A 24,923-nucleotide genomic window follows, 5' to 3' on the forward strand; every position below is an offset into this window, starting at 1 on the left:
TACCAACACTTACTTGGAGGGGGCCTGGAGAAGGAGTGAGGGTGGCTCCTCGCTTTTGAGTATCTCCAGCACACACATATAACTAATTTTACTTCCGAGGATTTCTTCTTGGATACTGTAGGGATTGAAAATAGGACGCAGGAAAACGGAAGACTCGCCCAGCCACTTCCCCATTTCTGAGTCCTGCGCAGTACGCCAGTTTCTCCTCGCCCAGTCGCCTGCGGAACCCGACGGCCGTGCGCGCGCGCGCTCGTTCTCTCGCGTGCGTACGGCGCTGTGCTCCTGCAGCCAATCAGGCCGCGAGGTCGCCGCGGTCGCCGGGATCGCGCGCACGCCCTAGAGCGGAGTGGGGGGTGGGGGCTAGGGGTGAATGGGAGAGTGAACGGGGGCGGGCGCGGCGTCGCGAGCCGCATGAATGAGAGAAACGTGCCCCGCGCGAGGCGTCGCGCGCGCCCGGGACTGGGAGCCAATGGGAACGCTGGGAGGGCTCAAGACCCGGCGCTGAGGGCAACGGCCGCGCGCCGGCTCGAAGACGAGCGTCGCCGGGCGGGAGCGCGCGTAGCTGGGCGGGCGTGGAGCGTGCGGGGGCCGCGCGCGGCCTCTCAGAGGCCGGACGGCACTGCCGGGAGGCGGCGGCCACAACGACGGCGGCAGTGACGGGAACCGCGCCGGGGGTGAGTACCGGGGACACCGGCCCCTGCGGAACCGGAAGTGCCGGGCCACTGAGGTGGGAGGGGAGTGTGACCTCTAGGGAAGGGGGACCGAGGAGGGGGGAGGTGGTTTAAGGCCCCATTCCTCCCCCGGGCCGGGTCATCCAACTGCGGCGGGACCCGTGGGCCCCGGAAACGGACGACGAGTAGAGGCCGGGGATCCGCGGCCACCGGGGCTCTGAACGGGTTAGTGCCCGGCCGCCCGGTCCTGGCTCCGGACCTCCGCGCCTGGCGCCCAGCCGCCGCCCCTTCCGCCCCCGGCCCTGCGCCCCCGGGCTCTGCCGTCTGTCGCAGCCTCAGTGGGCCCTACCCTACCGCCGCGGATTCCGTCTTCTCGGTCTTAGCCAACTCTGCCCCAAATGGTGATTCTCCCTGCCCCAGCCCCGGGGTGGGGACGGGGTGCTGGTCCTTTTTTACCTCCCCGCATTTCAGGTCCCTTGCCCCCTTCTGCTAATACTTATTTTGGCTCAAGCCTCATCCTGTTACCTGTTCTCTCCCATCTTTCCGTTTCCTCCCTACCCCCCACCAGCTGGGTGCTCCGTGCTTTTAGTACTTTGTACTTTTTGCCAGTGGAGCTCGAATGCGTTTGCCAGTATTTTACCTATAGGAATGTCTTTGTGGGACAGGGAGGTGGAAAGTGTTTTACCCACTTGGGCAAATGAAAACACGCCAATGAGAAGTAAGAAAGTGACTTAAAAGTTATGGAAAGAGGTGTAGGATCGGATACGTGTTATACCCTAGACCATTTTTTGCGTTGGATTTTTCACTTCCTGGTTAATGCCATCTTGACTAGGTTGATTTTGTATCACCTCCCTATCCTTTTATCCCAGTATCCCTCGTCCTCTGTCAGATCTCTTCATATTGCTCATTATCGCTCATTCTTAAAGACTCACCTCGTGCTTATAAGAATTGTACTGCCATGTACTTGGCTTCTTCCGTTTGTAATAACACCCTTATTAAACTTCTGCTTGACTCCAGCCAACATCTTGACATGTGGATTATTCATGATACCTTGACTACTTTGTATTCAGGTTTACTGTATTGCAGTGTTACCCTACTTTTTTTCAACAAATTATAATTTCTGTTATCAGTGGTACTGCTGTTCCCTGTTCACCCCTTTGCAGTACCTACTTGTATTAAACATTTATACCATATGATCTGTAGTTTGTTTTCTGTGTACGTATTTTTATTCCATTGGTTACTTTGTGTCTGAATATGTCATACACATTCTTGTACACCTTTCTCACACCGGTACAGATCCAGACTGCTGGTTGTGATGAACCATACTCACCCTGCAGTCTCCTCCCTACTGCCCACAGCACATTTTTGTCCTTAGACTTGGTATGTCTTTATTATACCCAATAAATTGTTCCATTTTTGTTTTCTGCCTTCTAATGTATATTCCCTAAACATTTCAAATGTTGATCACTTTTGTTTCACAGTATGGTATGCCCCAGATTGCATGGCTTTTAATGATGCTGCATTACTATGGCAATATTAACCCACGTGACTTTTTTCCTGTCAGAAAATATGATCTGAAATAATATATGGTGTCTTTTTTTTTTTTTTTTTTTAAAGATTTATTCCTTTGACATCGAGAGAGAGAATACAAGCAGGGGGAAGTGGGAGAGGGAGAAGCAGGCTTTCTGCTGAGCAGGGAGCCTAATTTGGTGTCAGGCTCCATCCTGGGATCACGACCTGAGCCCAAGGCAGACGCTCAGTAGCTGAGCCACCCAGGTGCCCCAAATATATAGTGTCTAAATGATTTTACTTACTCTAGATAAAACTGAAGTAGTGTAGCTTTACATCTTCTCTACTCTTTGGGGTTTTGAGGGGAAAGTTTATTTTACTAGTTAGTATTGCCCACAAACCCAAGAATTTGCTTCTCATTGTTCACAAAGTTACTTAGGCCTAAATTGAGAAGGTTGAACTTTGATTACTATAGAAACTGTGTGTTAAATAATCATAAAATCAGGCGCTAGAGGGGGTTTATCTTTTTTAGGCCTTTCAGAATTTCTTGTACTCTCTGAGTGTTCACTGTCTTCTAATATTGCTGTTTGGCCCTCTAATACTTTGTTTTTTTTAAGGAGAGAAACAGTGCATCTTGAAGGAAGGTATCTTTGCCTTCCATGCCACAAGTTAAGAGAGGAAGTGATGAATTCCAGGGCACATTTTTATTTCACTGTTTGAATCTTCCAACGTGGCAATTTCTGCCATTGGTATTAAGGGAAATACTGAACTGCTTGGGTCAAATGAACTTTTATTTTTATTTATTTTATTTTTTATTTTTTTAAAGATTGTATTTATTTATTTGACAGACAGAAATCACAAGTAGGCAGAGAGGCAGGCAGAGAGAGAGGAGGAAGCAGGCCCTCCGCGGAGCAGAGAGCCTGTTCCGGGGCTCGATCCCAGGACCCCGGGATCATGACCTGAGCGGAAGGCAGAGGCTTTAACCCGCTGAGCCACCCAGGCGCCCCTGAACTTTTATTTTTAAATTCTAACTGAAGTAAAATTTTTGGTCTGCAGATTCCGAGATGCAGTCACTGGGCAAGTAGTGTAGTGGATGAGAAAGTGCTAGAATGGCTTTGTGTAGGCAGAGGGGCCTGTGGACTCTGGTTCCTAAACTGACTGCTCAAGTGATTAAGGAGAATGGCCTCAGGCATTCTCTAGCCTTCAATTTTATGGAGTGGGATAAGGGACTGTGTCACCAGATAATGTGAGTTAAATGCTTTGAGATCACTAGATGAAAAGCATCCTATAAAATCCAAAGTGTTACTTGGCTACTACAGTCAACAGAAATAATTGTTACTCTTAGTCATATGGGGAATGTGAGGCTCAGTTGACTTCTGATAGGCCAGTGTAGAAATAAATTGTTGAATTGGGAAGAAAAGGACCAGCCCCTATGATTGACTCAGTTTCTTAGAGAGAGCAGCTCACCTTTCAGTTCAAGGACAGTTCTTACCAGATGCTTTCATGGGCTATTCCAGCAAACTAGAAACTCAGCTTTTGCCTCTTCAGGGTTATAACTAAAAAGCATAGAGAGATAAGAGACAGAGACATGCACAGAAAGGAAATGAGACATACTGTCCTAATTTTGAGGTTACTTTTTTCTTTTTTCATTGTTGCAATAAATACTCTCTTTGTCCAAAGAGAAATCTCTTTTCTAGGACTGTCCTTCACTGCTATGCCCTTGTTTGTTTTTAGATTTTGATATTCTTGATATTTGTTACTGCCCATTTGTGTCAGGTGAGATGTACCCTATATAAGAGAGCTAGTTCTTTGATGACCTCAGGCCAGGTGAAACCATGTTCTTCTCTTTCCAGTATGAACAGCACTTAGAAGAGTGAAGGATTCTGAATCCTTTCCCACATGCACATAAGTGAAGTGTATGCCATAAAAAAGCACTTTTTTTTTTTTTTACAGAGTAGCCTGTGGGGTGTTAGCCTTGATGTTCTTAAGAAATCCTCTGAAAGAATTTATCTGACGAAGATATCTGTGCTATTTTTTTTTTTTCCCCAGGTGAGGCACTGTAACCCCATTGAATTCTGCATCTAGAAAGCCCAAGACTGAAGAAGAAAGATCAAAGACATTGACTAACCTGGAAATAGGGACTTCTTTGGAACTTTGCTTTTATCCACAGTACCCTTTTAGAACTATCATTGAGTGGAATTGATTTCTTCTTATTTTGCTACTATTGGGAAGAACATGGCTTCAGGGATTTTACGTTTCTCTTTAGTTTTGCATGAACTCTATAGGAAATGGAGCCCTTAAAGGGTTTGGGAATAACAAGAAGAGATTGAAGACAGACAAGCCTGCTCGTGTTCTCTCTGTTTTCCCTCCCCCTTCGAAGAAAAGGATTTACAACTCAACCTTGTAACAGCTGCTGCCCAGCTTTAGCCATCAAGAGAAAATAAATAAAATTAAACCACCATTGCCAGACTACAGGCCTTGAAGTCAAGGTGTGGGAGTGGTGGCATTGAGAAAACTGCCTAAAAGGGACGAGGACTGCAGTAAACACCTTCTGTTTAAAACTGGAAGGGGCCTCAGGTTCCCTTTTGGATTAAAATAGAAACATAGGGCACACCTCTTAGGTGCAGCTCACATCTGGTGGAGTGTGTTGGTCGTGGAGGTGCTAGAGTGTCTCCTCAGAAGAATTTTTCCTTGCCCGTGTGCTCTCCCCTACCGTAATACCCTCCCCTGCTTGCCCTTTGAAGACTTGCTCCATCCATGAGCTTTTCCCTGATCTGTTTGACGGCCCATGTTCTCCACCTGCAACCGTTTGCATGTGTACAGCGTACTGTTCGTCTCCTGTTTTTAAACTGTACAAGTTGTGTTTCTTAATCTCTCCCTCTTGCCTTGTTCTGGGGAGGTGGTTATTCATCATTTGGAATCACCTTTCCCCCTCCCATGTGCTTTCCTTCATTTGAGATCTTTTGACCTTTTGTTTTCCTTGGGAGGGGGAAGGGTGATAATTTTAAATTTCTGTTTCCCTGGTTTCCTTCGGTACTCTTTTTCTCCGTTGTTTCCCTCCTCCCGTTTTCTTGTCTGTTCTGCCGCTGTGTGGGCCTGGGCTATGCGGCAGGGCAGACCTCCCATCAGAGCTCCAACATGCCCGCAGAGTCTGGAAAGAGATTCAAGCCCAGCAAGTATGTTCCAGTCTCAGCAGCCGCCATCTTCTTAGTGGGAGCCACGACCCTCTTCTTTGCCTTTACGTGAGTTTTCTCCCAGTGGTGGCGTTTGGGGGGCTCCATGGGGGAGGTGAGGGGTGTTCTTGTCACGTGAGTTTTGCTAGTTTCTCGCCACGTGCCTGGGCATCTTGTTGTTGGATAGAGGCAACAACACATCTCAGAGATGTGGTTAAGCACAGGGAGGAAAAGCTTACCCTGTCAGCCTTGTTAGAAATTTTACTCTGTTGAATCCTCTCCTTTTCCCTGCCTCCCTTCCTTGGGAATCACAGATGTCTTTGTATTTTCCTACCCAGCTCTCCATCATGAGATCGTGAACTAGGAAGGAGGTAGGAGGAAACCACCAGAGAGGCTTGAAGCAGCTTAAGCAATTGGTTCTGTGAAAGAAAGAACTAGATGAGAGGTTTTTCAGATAGTAATGGCTTTTCCCCAGGATGTCTGGAGCTGAGTGTACTGGAGAATTGCAGAATTGATTTAAGAGATGTACCAAGGAGGCAGCTGGGCTTTTCCAGTTGCTCAGATGGTTTTCTCTGCACTCTTAAGGGCCGAAGCCTGGACCAGCAAAGGCCACTGGGAAAGTGCAGATTTTATTTAGGAAAAATCCTGGTAGGCTGCCTTCACATCCCTTCCTGCCGAAGGGATGGCCGTCATTCCTGCATTCCCTGGTCCTGTTTGGAAAAGCGGTTGCCACCAAAGGGTTTCCTGCTTAGGATATTCAGACTTTGTTCCTCTCCTGGTCACTGGAGAAGACTGATTTATCTTTCCTCTTCGCACAGTATTTTAGCTGCCGACCACCTGGCTGGCCTCTTCGCCGTTACCTGTTTATGAATTAACACGCAGCAGGCTTCTGAGCCTTAAACTGTTGAGTCACTGAGTTAGTTCCTAGTTGTAGCTCTTGGAACAATCGGAGCATGCTAGATTTTCTGGGGAGTTCACTCTGCCGTGATTTCGGGCTCATACCTAATTGTGAGGTGCTGTTTAGAGCAATGGGAGGTTGCTGGGAAGAGGAAGGAAATGGGTTGAAGTGGTAGGGAGTAAAAATGGTTTGGACTCACTGAAGGATGAATGAAGCAGGAGTTTCTGGGAAGGGGGCAGTTACTAGTATGGGGAGAAATCTAAGAACTGATACGAAGTCTGAGTAAGGGAAGAAACTTCTCTTCCCCCTAAATTGAGCTTTGGGTATCAAAAGGAATTCTAAAAGATTTGGATTGTTTGGCCAGTAGAGTCAGCGAAGTAATACTGTTTTTCTGTTTAGTTTTTAAACAAGGGAAAAAATGAATCTCTTATCTAAGGTATGAACATCATCCTGCTTTTTATGTGTTCGTCTGGAGGGTAGAGGTCATGGATTCTTTGGCCGCCGGCTCTCCAGCCTGAGCATGCCTGTTGAGTCCCTCAAGGGTCTAACGCAGCCCTACTCTTCTCTGTACTCTTCTTTATCTGACTTTTCCTCATAATTTTTTTCTTCTGCTTAAATTCAGCGTGCTTAGTGTTCTGTCCTTCTTCGTGTATTGACTATCCCTAAGGAGTTATGAATCTTCAGTCTTAGACTTGTTTTGGTTTCTGTTATTATGGCCAGTAAATAGAATCACTTTTTTTTTTTTTTTTTAAGATTTTTTAAGTAACGTCTACAGCCAGTGTGGGGCTTGGACTCATGACTCTGAGGTTAAGAGTTGTATGATCTAGCAACTGAGCCAGCCAGGCGGCCCTAGAATCAGAATTTTAACCAAGGGATGGTTATATGGGGTCTTTGTATCCTTGTAGCAGCTGTGGTGCTGTGTCAGGAGGGTAGAGGGTATGGCACCATACCAGGTTGATACCCTTAGGCCCGCTTGATTGAGGAGGGTCTGTTTTCCTTCAAAAGGCAAGGCCTTCGGGAAGCTAGGAAATGCAGGGGGCCTGACTGAGCAGTCTCTTGTTCGGCCCATTTGTTCTTGAGAAGGAGCAAGCAGAATCGTTGTTCTTATTTTGTTAATCTGAAGCCATCGAAGTGCGTGGCTGGTTATACCAGTTTCACCACAAAGAGTTGTCCTGACATAGGCATTTTCTCGACAGATAGTTGAAGCTATTTAACCTACTTTCTCATTCCCTGGTGCCAGAGAAATAGGGGCCCTCCTTATTCATGGTCTCTCAGCCCCAGGAAAAAGAATTTTGGAGAACAGTAATGGACTTTGGAATCATTGCCTCTAATCAGAAGTTAGAAAATCAAGTCATAGCTAGAGTTCCCCCTGGCAGTTTCCTCAGGGCCAGTGTCTGGGCTCTTTTCCTCCTCGGTTCTCCCCTGTCCATCTCCTGGAGATAAACACCCTCCTTATCTTCTATCACCTAGCTCTTGGTACCTGTGAAATTCTCATCTCTTCCTTTACATCTGACCTTAGCAGTTCTTCTATAAGTATATATCTGGGCTGAGCTGCCACTGTTGTCAAAAACTGTTCCCCCCACAGATTATATCCTTTTTGAGGTTCAGTTCCTTGGAGGGGCCCCCTAAATATTTTATATTTAAAATATAAATTTAAATATAACTTGAAATTATAGTTTTGTAACTTAAAACTATATACAACCTAAAAAAGAGTTTCTGGTTTCAAATAGACGAGAAGAAGCCTCTCTTTTGTTTGTTTCATTGGTTAGTTTTCTTTTTTTTTAAGATTTTATTTTTAAGTAATCTCTACACTCAACGTGGGGCTCCAGATTTTACAACCCCGAGATCTCCAGTTAGGTGCTCTACCGCCTGAGCCAGTCAAGTGCCCTAGAGGGAAGGCTGTCTTTGAACCACCTCCTGTTTGGGGCCCTGAATCTGTAACTCTTGTCATCCTCCTGTGCTCTTCACCCGGCTGTAACTGTTCTTACCACAATCTTTAAGTCCCAGTTGGGAACAGCTTTGGGACCTCGAGGACTGTGAGTAGGAGAGAGAGTCCTTTTCAGTTGACAGACAATTAGTGGAGGCATGTAGGGTTCAACTCATTAGGAACAATTTACCCTTGGTGTTTCTCTGGCAGGCAGGGAAAGCTGTGAGCAGAAATTATCATCTGGGTTTGGTCGCCAAAAGGTGATCTGCCCTGGGGAAGCTTGAGTAGAACAGTTGAGGCCTTCCCTCCAGAACCCTGATCTCTTCCGTTCGTTGAGTTTGTCCTGTACCAAAACTAAGTGGGAGAGTTATTGGGGATTCTGTTTTAATTTTCCATTTTCACTGTTGGGGAAGGAGAGTGTCTGCTAAAGTAACCTTCTTCCTCCTGATTAGATCCTACACCCTGTGTTTTAAGATAATGGGCCTGGATCCTCATCTGTCTTAGTTTAGTCCCCTTTTGTGATTGGCAAGGGTAGGGGGCAGTGCTGGGTAACAGGAATCAGCACTGTTGGGGGTCAGGAGGCTAATTTTGGTAAAGTCTGTTAATCTTTGTGAGTCTGCTCATTGTAAAATGAGAGGGTTGACCGAGAGTAGTTTATTTGAGCACAGTGACCCTTTTTCCAGTGAGATCTTAGGTGGAACCCCAGTGTGTAAAACATGAGAGGAGGGCTGCTCTGGGTCAACTGAGGCTGGTGTGTAGAGCCCCAGCCATTTGGTTTCTCTTCTCTTTGCCTCCTCGGGGACCCCTGCGTCTTTCTTAGAGTTCCCAGCAGTGCCATTTGAAATAAATCACTGAACTGCCTCCCTAAAATCTTGAGCTCTTAGTTGAGTCAACCAATGTCTCATTGTGTATAGTTGTGAGGTTGGTAGGGAGGGCACAGTCCTAAAATCTCTGCTGCAAGCCGTCCTCTACGGGTAGGATAGAAGTCAGGATTGTCCAGAAATCCAGGATGGTCTTTCCTGTGTCCAGTCTGTGAAAGAGCTTCTTTTCACTTTCTGCCTCTGGCCCCTCCCAACCCTTTACCTACAGAGTTGGGTAACCTTAGTGCCTCTCCCTCTGGTCCTTTTTTTCTTGACTGCAGAAGTGCTAGCACCTGATTTGAGTGGGAGCAGCCTCGTGATTTAGGGCATTAATTGAGCAGTGGATGTTCCTTTTACTTCCCACGTTGTTTTTTCATCCAGGAATAAGTGCCCAAGTCCTACATCTTGTACTCAGCTGCTTGAAAGTGTGCGTAAGACACGACCAATCAGGTATCTTAGGGAGAAACTTACCCACCTGAGAGGGGAAATTTTTTTTTTCCCGTGGAATCTTGAGGATCCCCAGGGGCAGGAAGTGGGCTGTTCATTCCAGCCTTTCCTCATCCATAAGAAACACTAGCCATAGAGTCAAACTATGTGTTAGGCATGGGTGGAAGGCTTAGACCTATTCTTTAGGAGCTTAGCGCCTCTGTTTTAAGTGATCTTGAATTTCTAGTACCTCACACGGGGAAGGTGGAATTAGGGATGCAGGTGGAACTGGAGTGATGATGAAGATGATGATGGTGATTAACGTATTGGGGGGACGCATGTCTTCTAGGCAGTGAATGCTCAGTATTAAGCTAGCTGGTTTAAAAAGAATTCTAGGAAAATAAATAAATAGATAAAAATAAAAAGATTTCTAGGATTTTTTCAGATACCGTCTCATTCGTTCTCCTATCTGTATTACGTAGCTGAAGTAACAAGATTGGAGATTTTTCTGTAGATTACCTAAGGCTACATAGCAAAGCATTGATTGAGATGGGATTAAGATCCAAAGCTTCTTGACTCCTACTTTTTCTTACCAGCAGCTTAACCATTTTTTTGTAATAGAAGTGTTGGAGAGGGCCAGGAAAACAGATTTTTCAGGACTGTGGGTGTTTTTTTTAAGTTTATTTATTTTTTTAAGTCCTCTCCACACCCAGCGTAGGGCTTGAACTCCCAACCCTGAGATCAAGAGTTGCATGCTTTTCTGACTGAACCAACTCGGTGCCCCAGGAGTACAGATATTGAAACCCATTCTGTCTGAAAACAGAAGTGCTGGATGGGGGTGCAGAAGAACCTGTTCTTCCTGGGTTGGTATAGGTCTGGGAGTCTCAGCAGTGAGTCAGCCAGCCTTCTGGGCTCCGGCCACTCCCTTTGCTTTGGAGCTCTGTGATTATTGCCATAGGCTGAGGACCAGCCCTAACAACTCCTCCTCAGCCCAGGCCTCATCTCCTTCCTTCAAAGGCGGCAGATTCAGACAGGCCACTTGGAGTGGTCACCTAGGAATTTGGCAAAGTACTGTAGCAACAGCAAGCCTCTCCAAGCCAAGTAGTATATGGGATGTGGCAGGAACAGGCTCTGCTGCTTCTCGTCTCTCCTTGGTGGAGTGTTCCATCAGCTAGAGTGTGAAGGTTGGACGCAGTGGGTCCTTGATTTCAATCAAGGGGCAGATGCTGCCTGGGAAGTGGAGTTATTTACATCATTTCTAGATGCCAGCTACTCTAGGCTTTATTTTGGCAACAGAAACTGAAACTGGATAGATTGTAGGATTTCACGCGCTTCAGCTGGGATGAGTCGCTATCAGGAATCTTACGGGAGTGGAGTTCCCGGCTGCCTCAGTTGGTGGAGCATGGGACTCCTGATCAGAGGGGCATGCGTTCGAGCCCCACGTTGGGTGTAGAGATCACTTTGAAATCTTTGGGGGTGGGGAGAAGATTGCAGGGGTGATGTTCATTATCCAGGGATGGGTGGGTGGCAGGGTACCCAAGAAGTTAGGTGATTTTTTTCATTTGGAAATGGAAAAACTGAAGAAAAAATGGCCTCAGAAAGACTGCTGTCTGAGCCTGCAAGGGGCTGACATCCTATACTCTGACGTTAGCTCCCTTCAGAGATGGAGCAGCATTTAGTCTGTTGGAAGCTCGAGAGGCCACTGTAGCTACAGTCGTCAGTTCTAGGAACGAGACGTTTAAATCATGGGCACCTCAGTGTTCTAAGGATTTAATTTCTTCTTCCCTTCTAATTATCTTCCCAGGCTGTAGGAGTCAAGTGAGTCACCCTTTCTCCTCTTCCCCTGGCGGAAGTCAGAGCAAGACAGCTAAGCGCCAGGGAGGGGCTCTGACCTGGATGACTGGTTTTTAGTTTCTGTCCCTCCCTCCCAAGGAACCTGGGAGGTCAGCCTTTGGGTGGGTCTCTGTAAGGGCTCATTTTGCTTGTATTCCTCCCCAAACCCTGCCAGAGTATGGGGACATATTTTCTGAACCAGAGAACCCCCCTAGAGGAAGAGGCTTCCCTGGGAGATGTGGATAGAGGAAAATGAGGCCTGTGACTCAGGGTCTGTTTTCCCTTGAAATCAGTGCCTGCACCTCACTTCATTATTTCGTTTCCCAATTACGTCCTCACCTACCCAGAGAAGCAAAGAGTTGGTATTTACTATCTAAAAAGCCTACTACCTGATAAATATGCACTTTATTTTTTTTTAAATGTATGTCAAATTTGAATAAATAGACGGAGGTGGTGAAGACCTGTGAGATGCTTTGTGACAATCAGTTTTGTCTCTTATTCTGATTAAGGAGCTCAATTCCTATGAATTCCTCACATCTCAAATCACCATTCAGGGCTGTGCTTCTTGTTTTGATGGAGACAGATCTCTCAGCAGAATCCAGGACTACTGTGGATTAATTCTCCAGACTCGTTTGCTGTCTTGTTCTCCTGGCCCCTTCTTCCTTTCAGTGAACTCTTCCTTTCCTTCTGGCTGGTCCAGATAGAGGGGACAAGGACAGATGCTGTCCTCATTCTGGAGATTAAGCTCTCAGCCACAAAGCAGATTAGGGTATTTAGCCGCTGTCTTGTAAGGGGAAGTTCTTCCGTGAGCTGAGATAGGAGACCACGCATTTGATAGTACTGACAAAGCGACCAGCACATCAGATGTTCTTCTGAAATTTCCACCTCGCAGGAGATGAGCAGAAAGGAAGAGTTCTTACAGCATTCCTACTTATGAACTCATATCCTGAGAGGAATGGAGTTTAATCATGGACTAGGGCACCCTTCTCTTTTTTGGGGGGGTGTCAAAGAAAAGTTATCTAAAGCATATTTCTTGATTTGGACCCTGTGGAATATTGGATATGTTTGGCCAGTTTCTTTTTCCTATAGGATTTAGGGCTGATTTGGTCTGCTCCCTCCTTTTTTTCTCTCCCCTACTCTTCTATATCATTTATAGACCTCAAGGGGTCTCGTTCTGTGTCCTGATACCCATAGGTATCTCTGTGTGATCCCCCTCCCCGCTTGAGAACTGGCTTTTAGTTGAATAAAACGCTCAGGAATATCTGGTACAGTGAAGAAATTTTAGGCAGTTAGGAGTGGTTGAAAGCCAGCTGGGAAGAGGGAAGGGGAGCCAGAGAGGCAGGTGGTATCCCATGCTTTGCGCCTGTGTGCAGGTCAGTGGGGCATGGCTGAGATCCAGCAGCCCCGGCCTTTGCAAGAAAAGGGAATGTAGCTGGCGTCAGTTACATACTCAGTCCCTCATTCTTGTGCCTGCTTAAAAGGAGATAAGGACAGGTTCCAAAATGTGGAAAGATCTACAGGGGGAGAGTGAATGGGAAGAACACAGACCTTTAGTACAAGGGGTTATGGTAGGAGAGATTCTGAGCCTCGTACCTTGATCTAAAATGAGCATTTCTATGGGAAAACTAGACCCACTTGTGAAGGATGAAGATAATTTGGGACAGTGGAGGTGAAGCACACATGATGTATCAGTATGGGGGCTAAACCTTTCAGGTTTTTATATGGTTGGTGTCCCAAGTTTTAGGGGCAGCCCCTCACTTTCTTCTTATCTGTGCAGCTGTCCAGGACTAAGCCTCTCTGTGTCACCTGCAGTGCCCATCTACAATGCGATTGTTTTTCTCTTTGTGCTGGCCAACTTCAGCATGGCCACCTTCATGGACCCAGGGATTTTCCCTCGAGGTAAGATCTCCTTCTCCTCTCTTGGAAATTCCTCAACTACCTTTGAAAAATAATGGTTTCTGGACATAGGCATTTAGTCCTGGGCCTTAGGACTCTGAGGGTTTTGGAATACGTCAATAGTCTAATGATGAAAAGTGGGTCAGAGTCTTCCAGAATAGGTGCCATAACTTCTAGTCCTGTTCATTCACTTTGGGTCAACTTTTGATTTTCAGTTACTCATTCAGCAGGGATTCATTTTGAACATATGAATCCCCAGGCACAGTAATAATCTAGGATGAAGGGTCGACAGTTACAGCAGGTGGCGTGAACCGTGGTGAAGGCATGAACAAAGTTATTTGAGGCCGTAGGAAAGGGTGCACTTACATCTGCCCCAGGAAATGGGGGCAATGCTGCAAAGAGGAGGCAGGAAGGATGTCCGGTGAAGGATGGCAGGGAAGCACATTCTAGCTCCAGGAAGCAGCATGTGCCACAAATGCCGAGCTCAGTGGGGTGGAAGATAAAGCACATAGTGGGGCCAGAAGAGGTAGGAGGTGAATGAGAGCCAAATTGTTAGAGACTATGTGCTAAATTAAATAGGTTATATTTCTTCATTTGGACAGCAAGAGGTCTTTAATTGGAGGAATCGTGGGCTCAGATTTCTTTTTACAAAAATAATTCTTGAAGTAAATACAGATACTTTTTGGGAGGCTATTGCTGCAATGTAGACTGCATGAGAACTTGAATTGAAGGCTGGATTTAGAGATTTTTCCCTGTAGAATCAACACATTTCTTTTTTTTCTTTTTTTTTTTTTTTTGAATCAACACATTTCTTCATGACCATTTGTCTATTGGAGGAGAGCGAGAGAGTGAAGGAATTGTCTAGGGTAGTCCCAAGACTCCTAACTTGAGAGATAAGTTGGATGCTGATTTTTAAAAACCAAGATAGGAGTTACAGGAATGTTGAACATGTTTTGGGGGAAGATAGCCTCTTATACACTGTTGAACTTGAGATAGTATGTTTATTCAGATATAGTTGCCCACTGGCCGATTGAGTAGTCAGACTCAGAGACTTTGATCTCAGAGGCTTCAGCCGTGTGGTGTTTGTAGGAACAGGAGTAAGATTGTCTACAGAAAGTAGAAGAAGATTAGGAATGAACCAAGGTCAGATCTAACGAGCACTAGCATTTTAATAATGAGCAGAGGAGAAGGAGGAGCCATTGGAGAGGGATTGGGCAAGAGAGGTCAGTAGGAGAAGAAACTGGACAAAGTGGGAATTAAGGAAGGTTCATGAAGTTCATGATGGTTGGCAGTATCAGAAATTAGATCCGGTAGTTTGAAAACTCAGAATTGCCTATCATTTTGGTGACTAAGGAATTTAAGATCTTGGCAGGGATAATTCTTATAGTGTGTTTAGGTATGTATGTGGGAAAAATGCAGTTAAATTAGCAAAACTGATGTTTTGGAAGGCAGTGAATGGGCAGTGAGGAAACAGAGCCCGTGAGTGTTGAGATTATTCTTTCAAGAAGTTAAGGAGAGAAGGCAGAAGATGGAATGTCTTATGGGAGAGAGCGAGCCTTGGTTTATTTTTGTTTTTGTTTTTGTGATAGAGGAAATTAAAGCACTCTGATAGAATGAGGTGGAGGAACTGGAGAAGAGAAGGAAGTTGGAACTGGAAAGGGGGATAATAGAAGAATTACCTTATAGAGGAAGGATGTGGTTTCCCCATGCATGTTGGAAGGGTTAAGCTTAGAGAAGAAGTAGGCTATTCTGGCAGAGGAGAGGAGGTCAGAATCAGGAACTGTCATTAGATTTAGAGAGAGGTTGATTCTGGTAACCAATGTTTCTCTCACCTGTGAAGTTAACTTGCAAGGATGAGACTCAAATTGGGAAGAAGGCTTTGGAGAGAATGAGGTTTTCCTGAGATCATTGTGCTCACAAAGCCTGTATCACTGTGCTTTATTTGTGACTTCTGTCTCAAAGATTCGTTGAACCTAAGGAACTTGGAATCTCTAGTGCCAAGGAGGGCAATTTTTTTTTTTTAAGATTTTATTTATTTATTTGACAGAGCTCACAAGTAGACAGAGAGGCAGATAGAAAGAGAGCCCGATGTGGGGCTCGATCCCAGGACCCTGGAAACATGACCTGAACTGAAGGCAGAGATTTTAACCCACTGAGCCACCCAGGTGCCCCAGGAGGGCTGTTTTTTAAAAAATACTTTATTTACTTATTTGACACCCAGAGAGTGAGAGCGCACAAGCCAGGGGGGAGCAGCAGGCAGAGGAAGAGGCAAATGGAGACTCCTCACTGAGCAAGGAGCCTGACACAGGGCTCGATCCCAGGACCCTGGGATCATGACCTGAGCCAAAGGCAGATCCTCAACTGACTGAACCACCCAGGCACCTCAAGGAGGGCTTTCTTAATGACACTTTAATGTCTATAAAATATTTATTGATCTGTATGGAAGACATTATCCTTGTCATTTGGGATGAGTTTTGTTTTGTTTTGTTTTAAAGGTCCTTGCTTTCAAGTAGCTCATCAGTCTATAAAGAAAGATAGGGAAGACATTTCTAGGAGTAAATATGCTATACTGTGCTAAGTTATAAGAGTAACCTAAGAACCTATAGTACTTTAAGAAAAGAAAGTGTTCATTTCTGGTATGGAAAGATCAGAAATTTCAAAATAAGTCATATTTTAACATTTTTCCTTTAAAAGAAAACTTTCTTAAAAAGTAAAGATTTTAATAAGGAATAAATATTCATGATGTAGAAAGCACAAAAAATACAAACACCACCTGTCATTTCACAGCCAAAGGTAACTACTATTGAGGTTCCTGGGTGCCTCAGTAGGTTGAGCCATCTGATTCTTGGTTTCAGCTCAGGTCATGGATCTTAGGGTCCTGGGATTGAGCCCTGCATCTCCTTCTCCCCTCGGCCTCTCCTTGTGCTTGTGATCCTGCTCTCTCTCTCGAATAAATAAATAAAATTTTTATTATTTATTTATTTATTGAAGATTTTTTATTTATTTATCAGAGCGAGACAGGGGGAGAGAGCGAGCACAGGAAGACAGAATGGCAGGCAGAGGCAGAGGGAGAAGCAGGCTCCCCGCCGAGCAAGGAGCCTGATGTGGGACTCGATCCCAGGACGCTGGGATCACGACCTGAGCCGAAGGCAGCTGCCCAACCAACTGAGCCACCCAGGCGTCCCAATAAATAAAATTTTAAAAGAAGATAACTACTGTTCCTGTTTCCTTTCAGTGGTTTAAAGATTTATATGTATAACATTTACATATACTACTTATCTGTATCAAATGTATGTCGTTGTTGGTTTTTCAAAGATGTATTTATTTATTTTACACTTGATCTTAGCCAAAAGGCCGAGAGTGCCAGCGGGTCGGGGTGTGTAAGAGAGAATCTCAATCAGACTCCCTGCTGAGCTTGGAGCCCTACTCAGGGCGTGATCTCACCACTTGAGATTCTGACCTGAGACGAAATGGCTTAACTGACTGAGCCACCCAGGTGCCCCTACGAGTGTGGATTTTTGTTTTCTATTTTCAAAATGGATCTTTTGTTTGTACAGTTTTTCACCTTGGCGTTTTTTTCACCTATTTATATTTTAAAGCATTTCCCCAGTCAGTGAAAGTTGGAAACTTGATTTTTAATCCCTATACCTTCATTTTAATTTTTCCTTCCCATGTGTATTTTTTCTAGATTAATAATAAAAAATAAAAATTGTACATTGTAGATGAGAAGGCAAATAGTGCACTTTAAGTTATGAAGTAGGATCATGAGTTTCTGATCATTGAAATTGAAAGAACATTCAGTGGGGCACCTGGGTGGCTCAGAGGGTTAAGCCTCTGCCTTCAGCTCAGGCCATGATCTCAGGGTCCTGGGATCTAGGCCTGCATTGGGCTCTCTGCTCAGCGGGGAGCCTGTTTCCCCTCTCTCTGCCTCTCTGCCTACTTGCCTCTCTCTGTCAAATAAATAAAATCTTCAAAAAAAAGAAAGAAAGAAAGGGCATTCAGGTAAGGAGAGACTATCTTGAGCCAGCAAATAATACTGAAATATATAGGGAATTAATAGAGTTAGGGAAGATCTTTTGGGAAGGGGTTTGTGCATGGATAAAAAGGGTTGCTGTTAATTCCTCTCTTGGATTGCTGTAGTTTTCATGTACTTGTAGACATTGAACTATTATGTAGACTCATTACATATGTGCTTTGATATGTAAATTATTTCATTACAGATATATTTGTAGTATGTAAACCAAGTGTCAGCATTCCCGTAGCAGAGCTACGTCTGAGTCATACTGTCTTGAACCTCATTCCCACTGTGTTTGGTAGTGTTGTATTGTAGGGCTGATCTCACAGTATTAGTTATTAGTTCCTGTTCTCTCTTCCCCAGTAGACTGAATTCCTCAAAGGCAGAGGCCATATTTTAAATATCACTGGATCCTTCGTGTCTAGTGCAGTTCTTTTTTTTTTTTAAGATTTTATTTATTTATTTGACAGAGACAACGAGAGAGGGAACATAAGCAGGGGGAGTGAGAGAGGGAGAAGCAGGCTTCCCGCTGAGCAGGGAGCCCGATGTGGGGCTCGATCCCAGGACCCCGGGATCATGACCCAAGCCGAAGGCAGACACTTAACGACTGAGCCACCCAGGCGCCCCCCCAGTGCAGTTCTGGCACAGTTGTTTTTTAACTGATTCTTCCTCTCTGCAGCTGAGGAGGATGAAGACAAGGAAGACGACTTCCGAGCTCCCCTTTACAAAACAGTGGAGATTAAGGGCATCCAGGTGCGCATGAAGTGGTGTGCCACCTGCCGTTTCTACCGTCCTCCTCGATGTTCCCACTGCAGTGTCTGTGACAATTGTGTGGAGGTAGGAAGCCTGATGGGGGTGGGCCTGGGTGCTGAATCTAAGTTCTCTTCTTCCTGTCCGTTGAATAAGAATTGAATCTTCTGCGTCCTGGGTCTTGGGTGAGATCTCGCCCTGGCTGACTACCTGGGCTATATTCTAGCTCTGTCAAAAAGTGTTCTCAATTAGATGAATGGATAAAGAAGTGGGACATATACACAATGAGATGATATTCATCCTTGCCAATTGCAGCGAACTGGATGGAGCTGGAGAGTGGAATGCTAAGTGAAACAAGTCAGAGAAACACAGATATGATTTCACTTATATGTGGAATTTAAGAAACAAAACAAATGAGCAAAGGGAAAAAAAGAGAGAGACACACACAAACCAAACTGATGGTTACCAGAGAGGAGGAGGGTAGGGGGATGATTGAAAGAGGTGATGGGGATTAAAGAGTGCACTTAGCAAGATTAGCACTAAGTAGTATATAGAATTGTTGAGTCACTATATTGTATACCTGAAACTAATACAATACTGTATGTTAAGTATCCCGGAATTAATATTTAAAACTTAATGTAAAAGTTTTATCTGTTTAATTTAAAAGTTTTATATTCTCTAACAGCTATAAATAGCAAACACTTATTCTTATGTATATATGTGTACATTTTAGTGTCTATAATTTAGACGAAATTGGAAATGGAAAAAAAAAAATGTTATCAGTGATGTACAAATGAGAGGTAGAGCATATTCTTCTCTTGTAGGAGGGACCCCAAGTGGGAATAGGCTTTCCCACCTGTAGCCTTTCTGACTCATCTTTTTGGTGATTTGTCCCGGGTTTGTGTTATCTGCTGCATAGACTGCATGCTGTCTGTTGCACTCAAATCTTACAGCTATATTCTCTTCCTGCGTGTCCTTCTGCGTCCCCTTTCTCTTATTTTTAACCCTTTTTTCCCCAGTCAGTTTTTACTTCGCTATAAGCACTTGCCTGTCAGGGCTTTTTTTCTCATGAATCTTGGTGTTTTTGTAAAGCCTCTGATGTTCATCTCTTCAGAGTTCCTTGGTCACCTTGGATAAACTCTGAGAGGGGGCCGTGGCCTTCGATCAGCCTCTGGAAGGTCTTCCTTACAGATTGATAGAGCAAGATAAAGTGCCTGAGCTTGTTAATTTAGCAACTAATGGTGAACACAATCACAATTGCCTGTTAATGAAAGCAGTGCTTCACTTCTGATGTTTGGTCCTTTTTTTTTTTTTTTAAAAGATTTTATTTATTTATTTGACAGACAGCGAGATAGGGAACACAAGCAGGGGGAGTGGGAGAGGGAGAAGCAGGCTTTCCGCTGAGCAGGGAGCCCGATGCAGGGCTTGATCCCAAGACCCTGGGATCATGACCTGAGCCGAAGGCCAGTGCTCAACGACTGGAGCCACCTGGGTGTCCCAAGTTTGGTCTCTTTCTTAACAGAAGTGGTCTAGGGCTCTGGTCCAAGGATGCTTCTCAGTGTTTCTCTTTTTGCCTCTAGGAGTTTGACCATCACTGCCCCTGGGTGAACAACTGTATTGGTCGCCGGAACTACCGCTATTTCTTCCTTTTCCTCCTCTCCTTGACAGCACACATCATGGGTGTGTTTGGCTTTGGCCTCCTTTATGTCCTCTACCACATGGAGGAACTCTCAGGGGTCCGCACAGCTGTCACGTATCCTTCTGTGGGTTGTGGGCTTGGGAGGGGGGAGGAGGAGGAAAGTCGAGCACTGTGGTAGCAAGGGTCAAAGGGAAGGTGGCTCTTGGTAGGGGCCGGGGATGGTGAGATCATGTTGCTCTGTTCTCCTTGATTCTTTGGCTTTAGAATGACAGTGATGTGTGTGGCTGGCTTATTCTTCATCCCTGTAGCTGGCCTCACAGGATTTCATGTGGTGCTGGTGGCTAGGGGACGCACAACCAATGAACAGGTACGGGGTGAAGTGATGGGAAATGCATTGTAGAGCTGGGCCTGCAAATCTTTGCCCTCTAATAAAAGTATTGTGGAGTGCTCCCAGTGATGGGAGCAAGCACAATCTTGAGAGAGCTGTGTTATCATTTCACATAAGAACACTGATGTATGGGGCCAAATAGCTACACTATCTGGGTGAGGTAGCCCTAGGATTCAGACTGACTCTAGAGTTCCTGTTCTTTTAAGATTTTTATTTATGACAGAGATAGAGAGGGAACACAAGTATGGGGGGAGCTGGAGAGGGAGAAGCAGGCTCCCTGCTGAGCAGGGAGCCAGATATAGGCCTCCATCCCAAAGGTAGACGCTTGACACCTGAGCCACCCAGGCGCCACTAAAGTTTCCATTCTTAACTTTTATGACTATAAGTTTCTTGATGATAGGGTTGTTTTACTCATTTTTGTATCTTCTGAGTAGAGGGTGCACAATAGTTCGTTATTGTTTTGTGTTTTGGCCTTTGGAGGTCAAGGTCCATTGTCTAAGTGATAATGGCCCATCTTTCCTTCTTCTAGGTTACGGGTAAATTCCGAGGAGGTGTGAACCCCTTCACCAATGGCTGCTGTAACAATGTCAGCCGTGTGCTCTGCAGTTCCCCAGCACCCAGGTACACCCAACCCTTTGGTCTAGTATTCACTGTTGGTCAAAATGTTGGTCTTTGGACTTGTTCTAGTATAGGGGAAGTTGGGTGGGAAACCGCTGTTGAGGAAGGGTTCTCTTAGACTGGGAAGTACCTGCAAGGGAGAGCCATGGTGTCCTTTAGTGGACCCCCCGAATTCAGTTGATACCCTTCGGGTATTATGGCTACTCTCCTTGGAGAGTTGAGGGTGAGATTTACTCCAGAGTGGCTTGAACTAGGTGTTTGCTCAGAGGCCTAGTCTTGGTGCAGTTCTTCCTGGAATCTAAGAAATCAGTTCAATGCTGAGTTTTTTGCTGTCTTGGTCAGACTGTTCTTTATTTTTAAAAATGTTTTATACACGATAGGCAACCACTAGGTATTTTAGAGTGAATGAATGAAAGCCCTCTTACTCTTGACACTCAGGTATTTGGGGAGACCAAAGAAAGAGAAGACGATTGTCATCAGACCTCCCTTCCTTCGACCAGAAGTGTCAGATGGGCAGATAACTGTGAAGATCATGGACAATGGCATCCAGGGAGAGCTGAGGAGAAGCAAGGTGAGGAATGCAGGGAAGTAAAATTGGTAACTTGGGGACTTTAATGGCAGAGAGATGGAAACTTTCAGTTGACATTGCCCTTATAGTATTTCTCAATATCTGATCACTTGTGTTAAAAATTACTTAAGTACGGGGGCGTCTGGCTGTCTGAGTTGGTAGATCATGTGGCTCTTGACCTTGGGGTCATGAGTTGAAGCCCCATGTTTAGTGTGGAGTTACTTAAAAAAAATTTAATTACTTAAGTGCATATCTTTTTTTTTTCATTAGATTTTAAGTCCACTGACAGTAGAAGTTGAGTCCTTTCGTTTCCATGTTTTCTTAGGACTTTAATGTAGCAGCTTACAGATGGTAGGAGCTCAACAAATAGTTGGTGGAAATGAACACCTAAATGACAGGATTAAACCCTTGTTGAAAATTTTTCTTTATCCATTGTCATCCCCAAAATGGCTCTCATCTCTTGTCTTCTAGTCCCAGTTTAGAGATACATAATTGATGCGTTGTCCTTACACCCAGCTCTCCAAATCTGATTTTCCCTCATTCATCCAGTCTAAGGGAAGCTTGGAGATAACAGAGAGCCAGTCTGCAGATGCTGAACCCCCACCTCCTCCTAAACCGGACCTGAGCCGTTACACAGGGCTACGAACACACCTCAGCCTGGCTACTAATGAGGGTAAGAACATTGACAAGAGTAAGAAGGTTACTATGTGCTGTGGAGAAGACATACAGGCAAGGCCTGGGAGGTAATACTTGCATTGTCACTGAGAACACCCATCAGGTGGGCCTTTGGCCACTTTGGGCAGCTAGTAGAGGAGAAAGGGGATTCCATGTAGCGAGTGGCAGCGAATTGGACTTTTGTGGGTAAGGAACTGTCAGCATCCAGATAGACCATAGAAAATCCTAGACATGTTTGGTGCATTCTCTCTCCGAGTTCTGGGCCATTAAGAGTCTGTAATCTTTACTGCAGGCAAATCATGTTCCTGGGACTTTTCTGTTGGCTGGTATATCCGTTCCTACCTGGTTCTCCCTCTGTCCTTTAAAGACCTCTGACCAAGTTAAGAGAACCGCTTGTAAAGTCAAGTCTCTCCCTGGGCCTTTTTTCCTGCAGATAGCAGCCTCTTGGGCAAGGACAGCCCTCCCACACCTACCATGTACAAGTACCGGCCGGGCTACAGTAGCAGCAGTACGTCGGCCGCCATGCCTCATTCCTCCAGCGCCAAGGTACTGAACACTCTGGAAGAAGGAGGGTTGTGATGTGTGTCAGCTGCTCTGGGAAAAAGAACTTTGGAGAAGGGAAGGGAAAAAACCAAAGACATTAATGAGACTGAATCTTGATAGTGTGTCCTTCATCAAAGAGGGGGCAGTGTAGCATACTAGTAAAAGCACTAGTGATCACAGCATCAGATCTGAGTTCAAAACCCATCATGGGTGAGTTATTTAACCTCTTTAAGCCTCATTTTTTGCATCTTAAAGTGAGGTATTATTTGTTCCAACTTGCTAGTTTGCTCTAGGTGTTGAACGAGAGGATGCATGGGAAAAGTTCTAATAAGCATATGGGCAGGGCATGACTGCTTGGGCTCTGGGGCCTAGCATCTGTCACAAGAGGAGGAACACTGAGAGCATGCTTTGTTTTCTCCCTCAGTTGAGTCGTGGGGACAGTTTGAAGGAGCCAACTTCAATTGCAGAGAGCAGCCGCCATCCCAGCTACCGCTCGGAGCCCAGCTTGGAGCCAGAGAGTTTCCGTTCTCCCACCTTTGGCAAAAGCTTTCACTTCGATCCACTATCCAGTGGCTCACGTTCCTCCAGCCTCAAATCGGCCCAGGGCACTGGCTTTGAGCTGGGCCAGTTGCAGTCCATTCGTTCAGAGGGCACAACCTCCACCTCCTATAAGAGCCTGGCCAACCAGACACGCAATGGAAGCCTATCTTATGACAGCCTGCTCACTCCTTCAGACAGCCCTGATTTCGAGTCAGTGCAGGCAGGGCCTGAGCCAGACCCACCTTTAGGCTACACCTCTCCCTTCCTGTCAGCCCGACTGGCCCAGCAACGGGAAGCCGAGAGGCACCCACGTTTGGTGCCAACCGGCCCAACACACCGAGAGCCCTCACCAGTCCGGTACGACAATCTGTCGCGCCATATTGTGGCCTCCCTCCAGGAACGAGAGAAGCTGCTACGCCAGTCACCCCCACTCCCGGGCCGTGAGGAAGAACCAGGCTTGGGGGACTCAGGCATTCAGTCAACACCGGGCTCAGGCCATGCCCCTCGTACTAGTTCCTCCTCAGATGATTCAAAGAGATCACCCTTGGTCAAGACTCCACTGGGACGCCCAGCTGCCCCCCGTTTTGGCAAGCCAGATGGGCTAAGAGGCCGGGGACTAGGGTCCCCTGAACCAGGCCCCACTGCCCCATACCTGGGCCGATCTATGTCTTACAGCAGCCAAAAAGCCCCAGCTGGTGTCTCTGAGGCAGAGGAAGTAGCCTTGCAGCCATTACTGACACCCAAGTAAGTATGAGTCCATCCTGAACTTCAGTGGACTTAAAATTAGCATAGCATTACCAAAGGTGTCATGACTTCACTTGTGTGCAAGTGGACTCAGAGGAGCCTGCCTGCTTGTAGATTGCTCCTTTCACTCTCTCTAGAGCTGCCTTCATGGGCTGTTCCTGTTAAGACCCTAACGATTAATACTTTTTTCTTAATCCTGTCTTCCCGAAATGTATTTATTTGCCTGAGAGTAAGTATTTAAGATAATTGCTGTTGGAGGGAAGGAATAAAGAGAGGAGACAGGGCATCAGGTTGGTTTTAAGCAGGACGGTAAAACAGGTGGAAATGTTTGGTAAGAAAGCATACAGAAAAGTACGTCAGTTCTCCTAACTTAAAACGGTCTCCCCTTTCTGTGTTTTGTGTCCTGCTTCTTGACACCTCTCTTTTTTTTCTCTTCTTAGAGATGAAGTACAGCTCAAGACCGCCTACAGCAAATCCAATGGGCAGCCCAAGAGTATAGGCTCTGCCTCTCCTGGCCCAGGGCAGCCGCCTCTCAGCAGCCCCACAAGGGGCGGAGTCAAGAAGGTGTCAGGGGTGGGTGGTACCACCTATGAGATTTCCGTGTGAGCCTTCGGCACCTCCCTTGCCCCTACGCCTCTGCGCCGACACCAAAGGGCCCCAGGTGGCCACCTTCCTTTCCTCAAGGGGCTCCCCTCCCCTGCATGGACATTTTTTTAAACCACCGATTCCAAGAGGATGAGGAGCGTTTTATAAAATGCAGTGGGGTGGGGAGTCGGAGAGTTGGGGCCCTGAGACTGGGGTAGCAACCCCCTTCACCTTTTAAGACCTTCCCTTCTTTAATCCCTGGACCAGACTCAGTGGACATTTGTGCAATTGCTCGCCCTGGAGGGAACCAGATCATTTTTAAACCAGAAATAATTTTTTTTATTATTGTTACGGATTCTATTTTTTTCCTCTCTGCGTTACCAGGTGTGTGTGTACATATATATATATATATATATATACATATATATATATATTATAAATATCAAAGAAATTATATATCTATCCTGGGATGGGAAAATGAGGGAGGGATATGTAGAAGGAGGGGTATCTTACTCTTCCCACTCCTCAGACCAGCAAGAAAGAAGTGGGGACATCCATTGAAGTCTTCCTTTTCCCAGTGGTTCCCTCTCTTTTGTCCCAGTTACCAACTAAGGAAACCGCACCCCACTGCTATTGGTGCGTAGTAATCAGGAAAGAAACCTTGG

General features: G+C 45.7%; 1 protein-coding gene across 1 annotated transcript; it reads left to right on the plus strand.

Moving 5' to 3' along the window:
• Positions 1-564: 564 nt before the first annotated feature.
• On the plus strand, positions 565-24,649 carry LOC122897909 (palmitoyltransferase ZDHHC5). Its single transcript, XM_044236106.1, has 12 exons — positions 565-674; positions 4,230-5,422; positions 13,075-13,196; positions 17,888-18,045; positions 19,539-19,711; positions 19,862-19,964; positions 20,515-20,606; positions 21,042-21,174; positions 21,721-21,844; positions 22,280-22,392; positions 22,814-23,673; positions 24,114-24,649. The coding sequence occupies exons 2-12, from the start codon at positions 5,319-5,321 to the stop codon at positions 24,277-24,279; spliced, it is 2,148 nt and encodes a 715-aa protein (XP_044092041.1). The 5' UTR covers positions 565-674; positions 4,230-5,318; the 3' UTR covers positions 24,280-24,649.
• Positions 24,650-24,923: the final 274 nt, after the last annotated feature.

Source organism: Neovison vison, unplaced genomic scaffold, assembly GCF_020171115.1.
Source record: "Neovison vison isolate M4711 unplaced genomic scaffold, ASM_NN_V1 Scaffold_021, whole genome shotgun sequence".
Classification (NCBI taxonomy): domain Eukaryota; kingdom Metazoa; phylum Chordata; class Mammalia; order Carnivora; family Mustelidae; genus Neogale; species Neogale vison.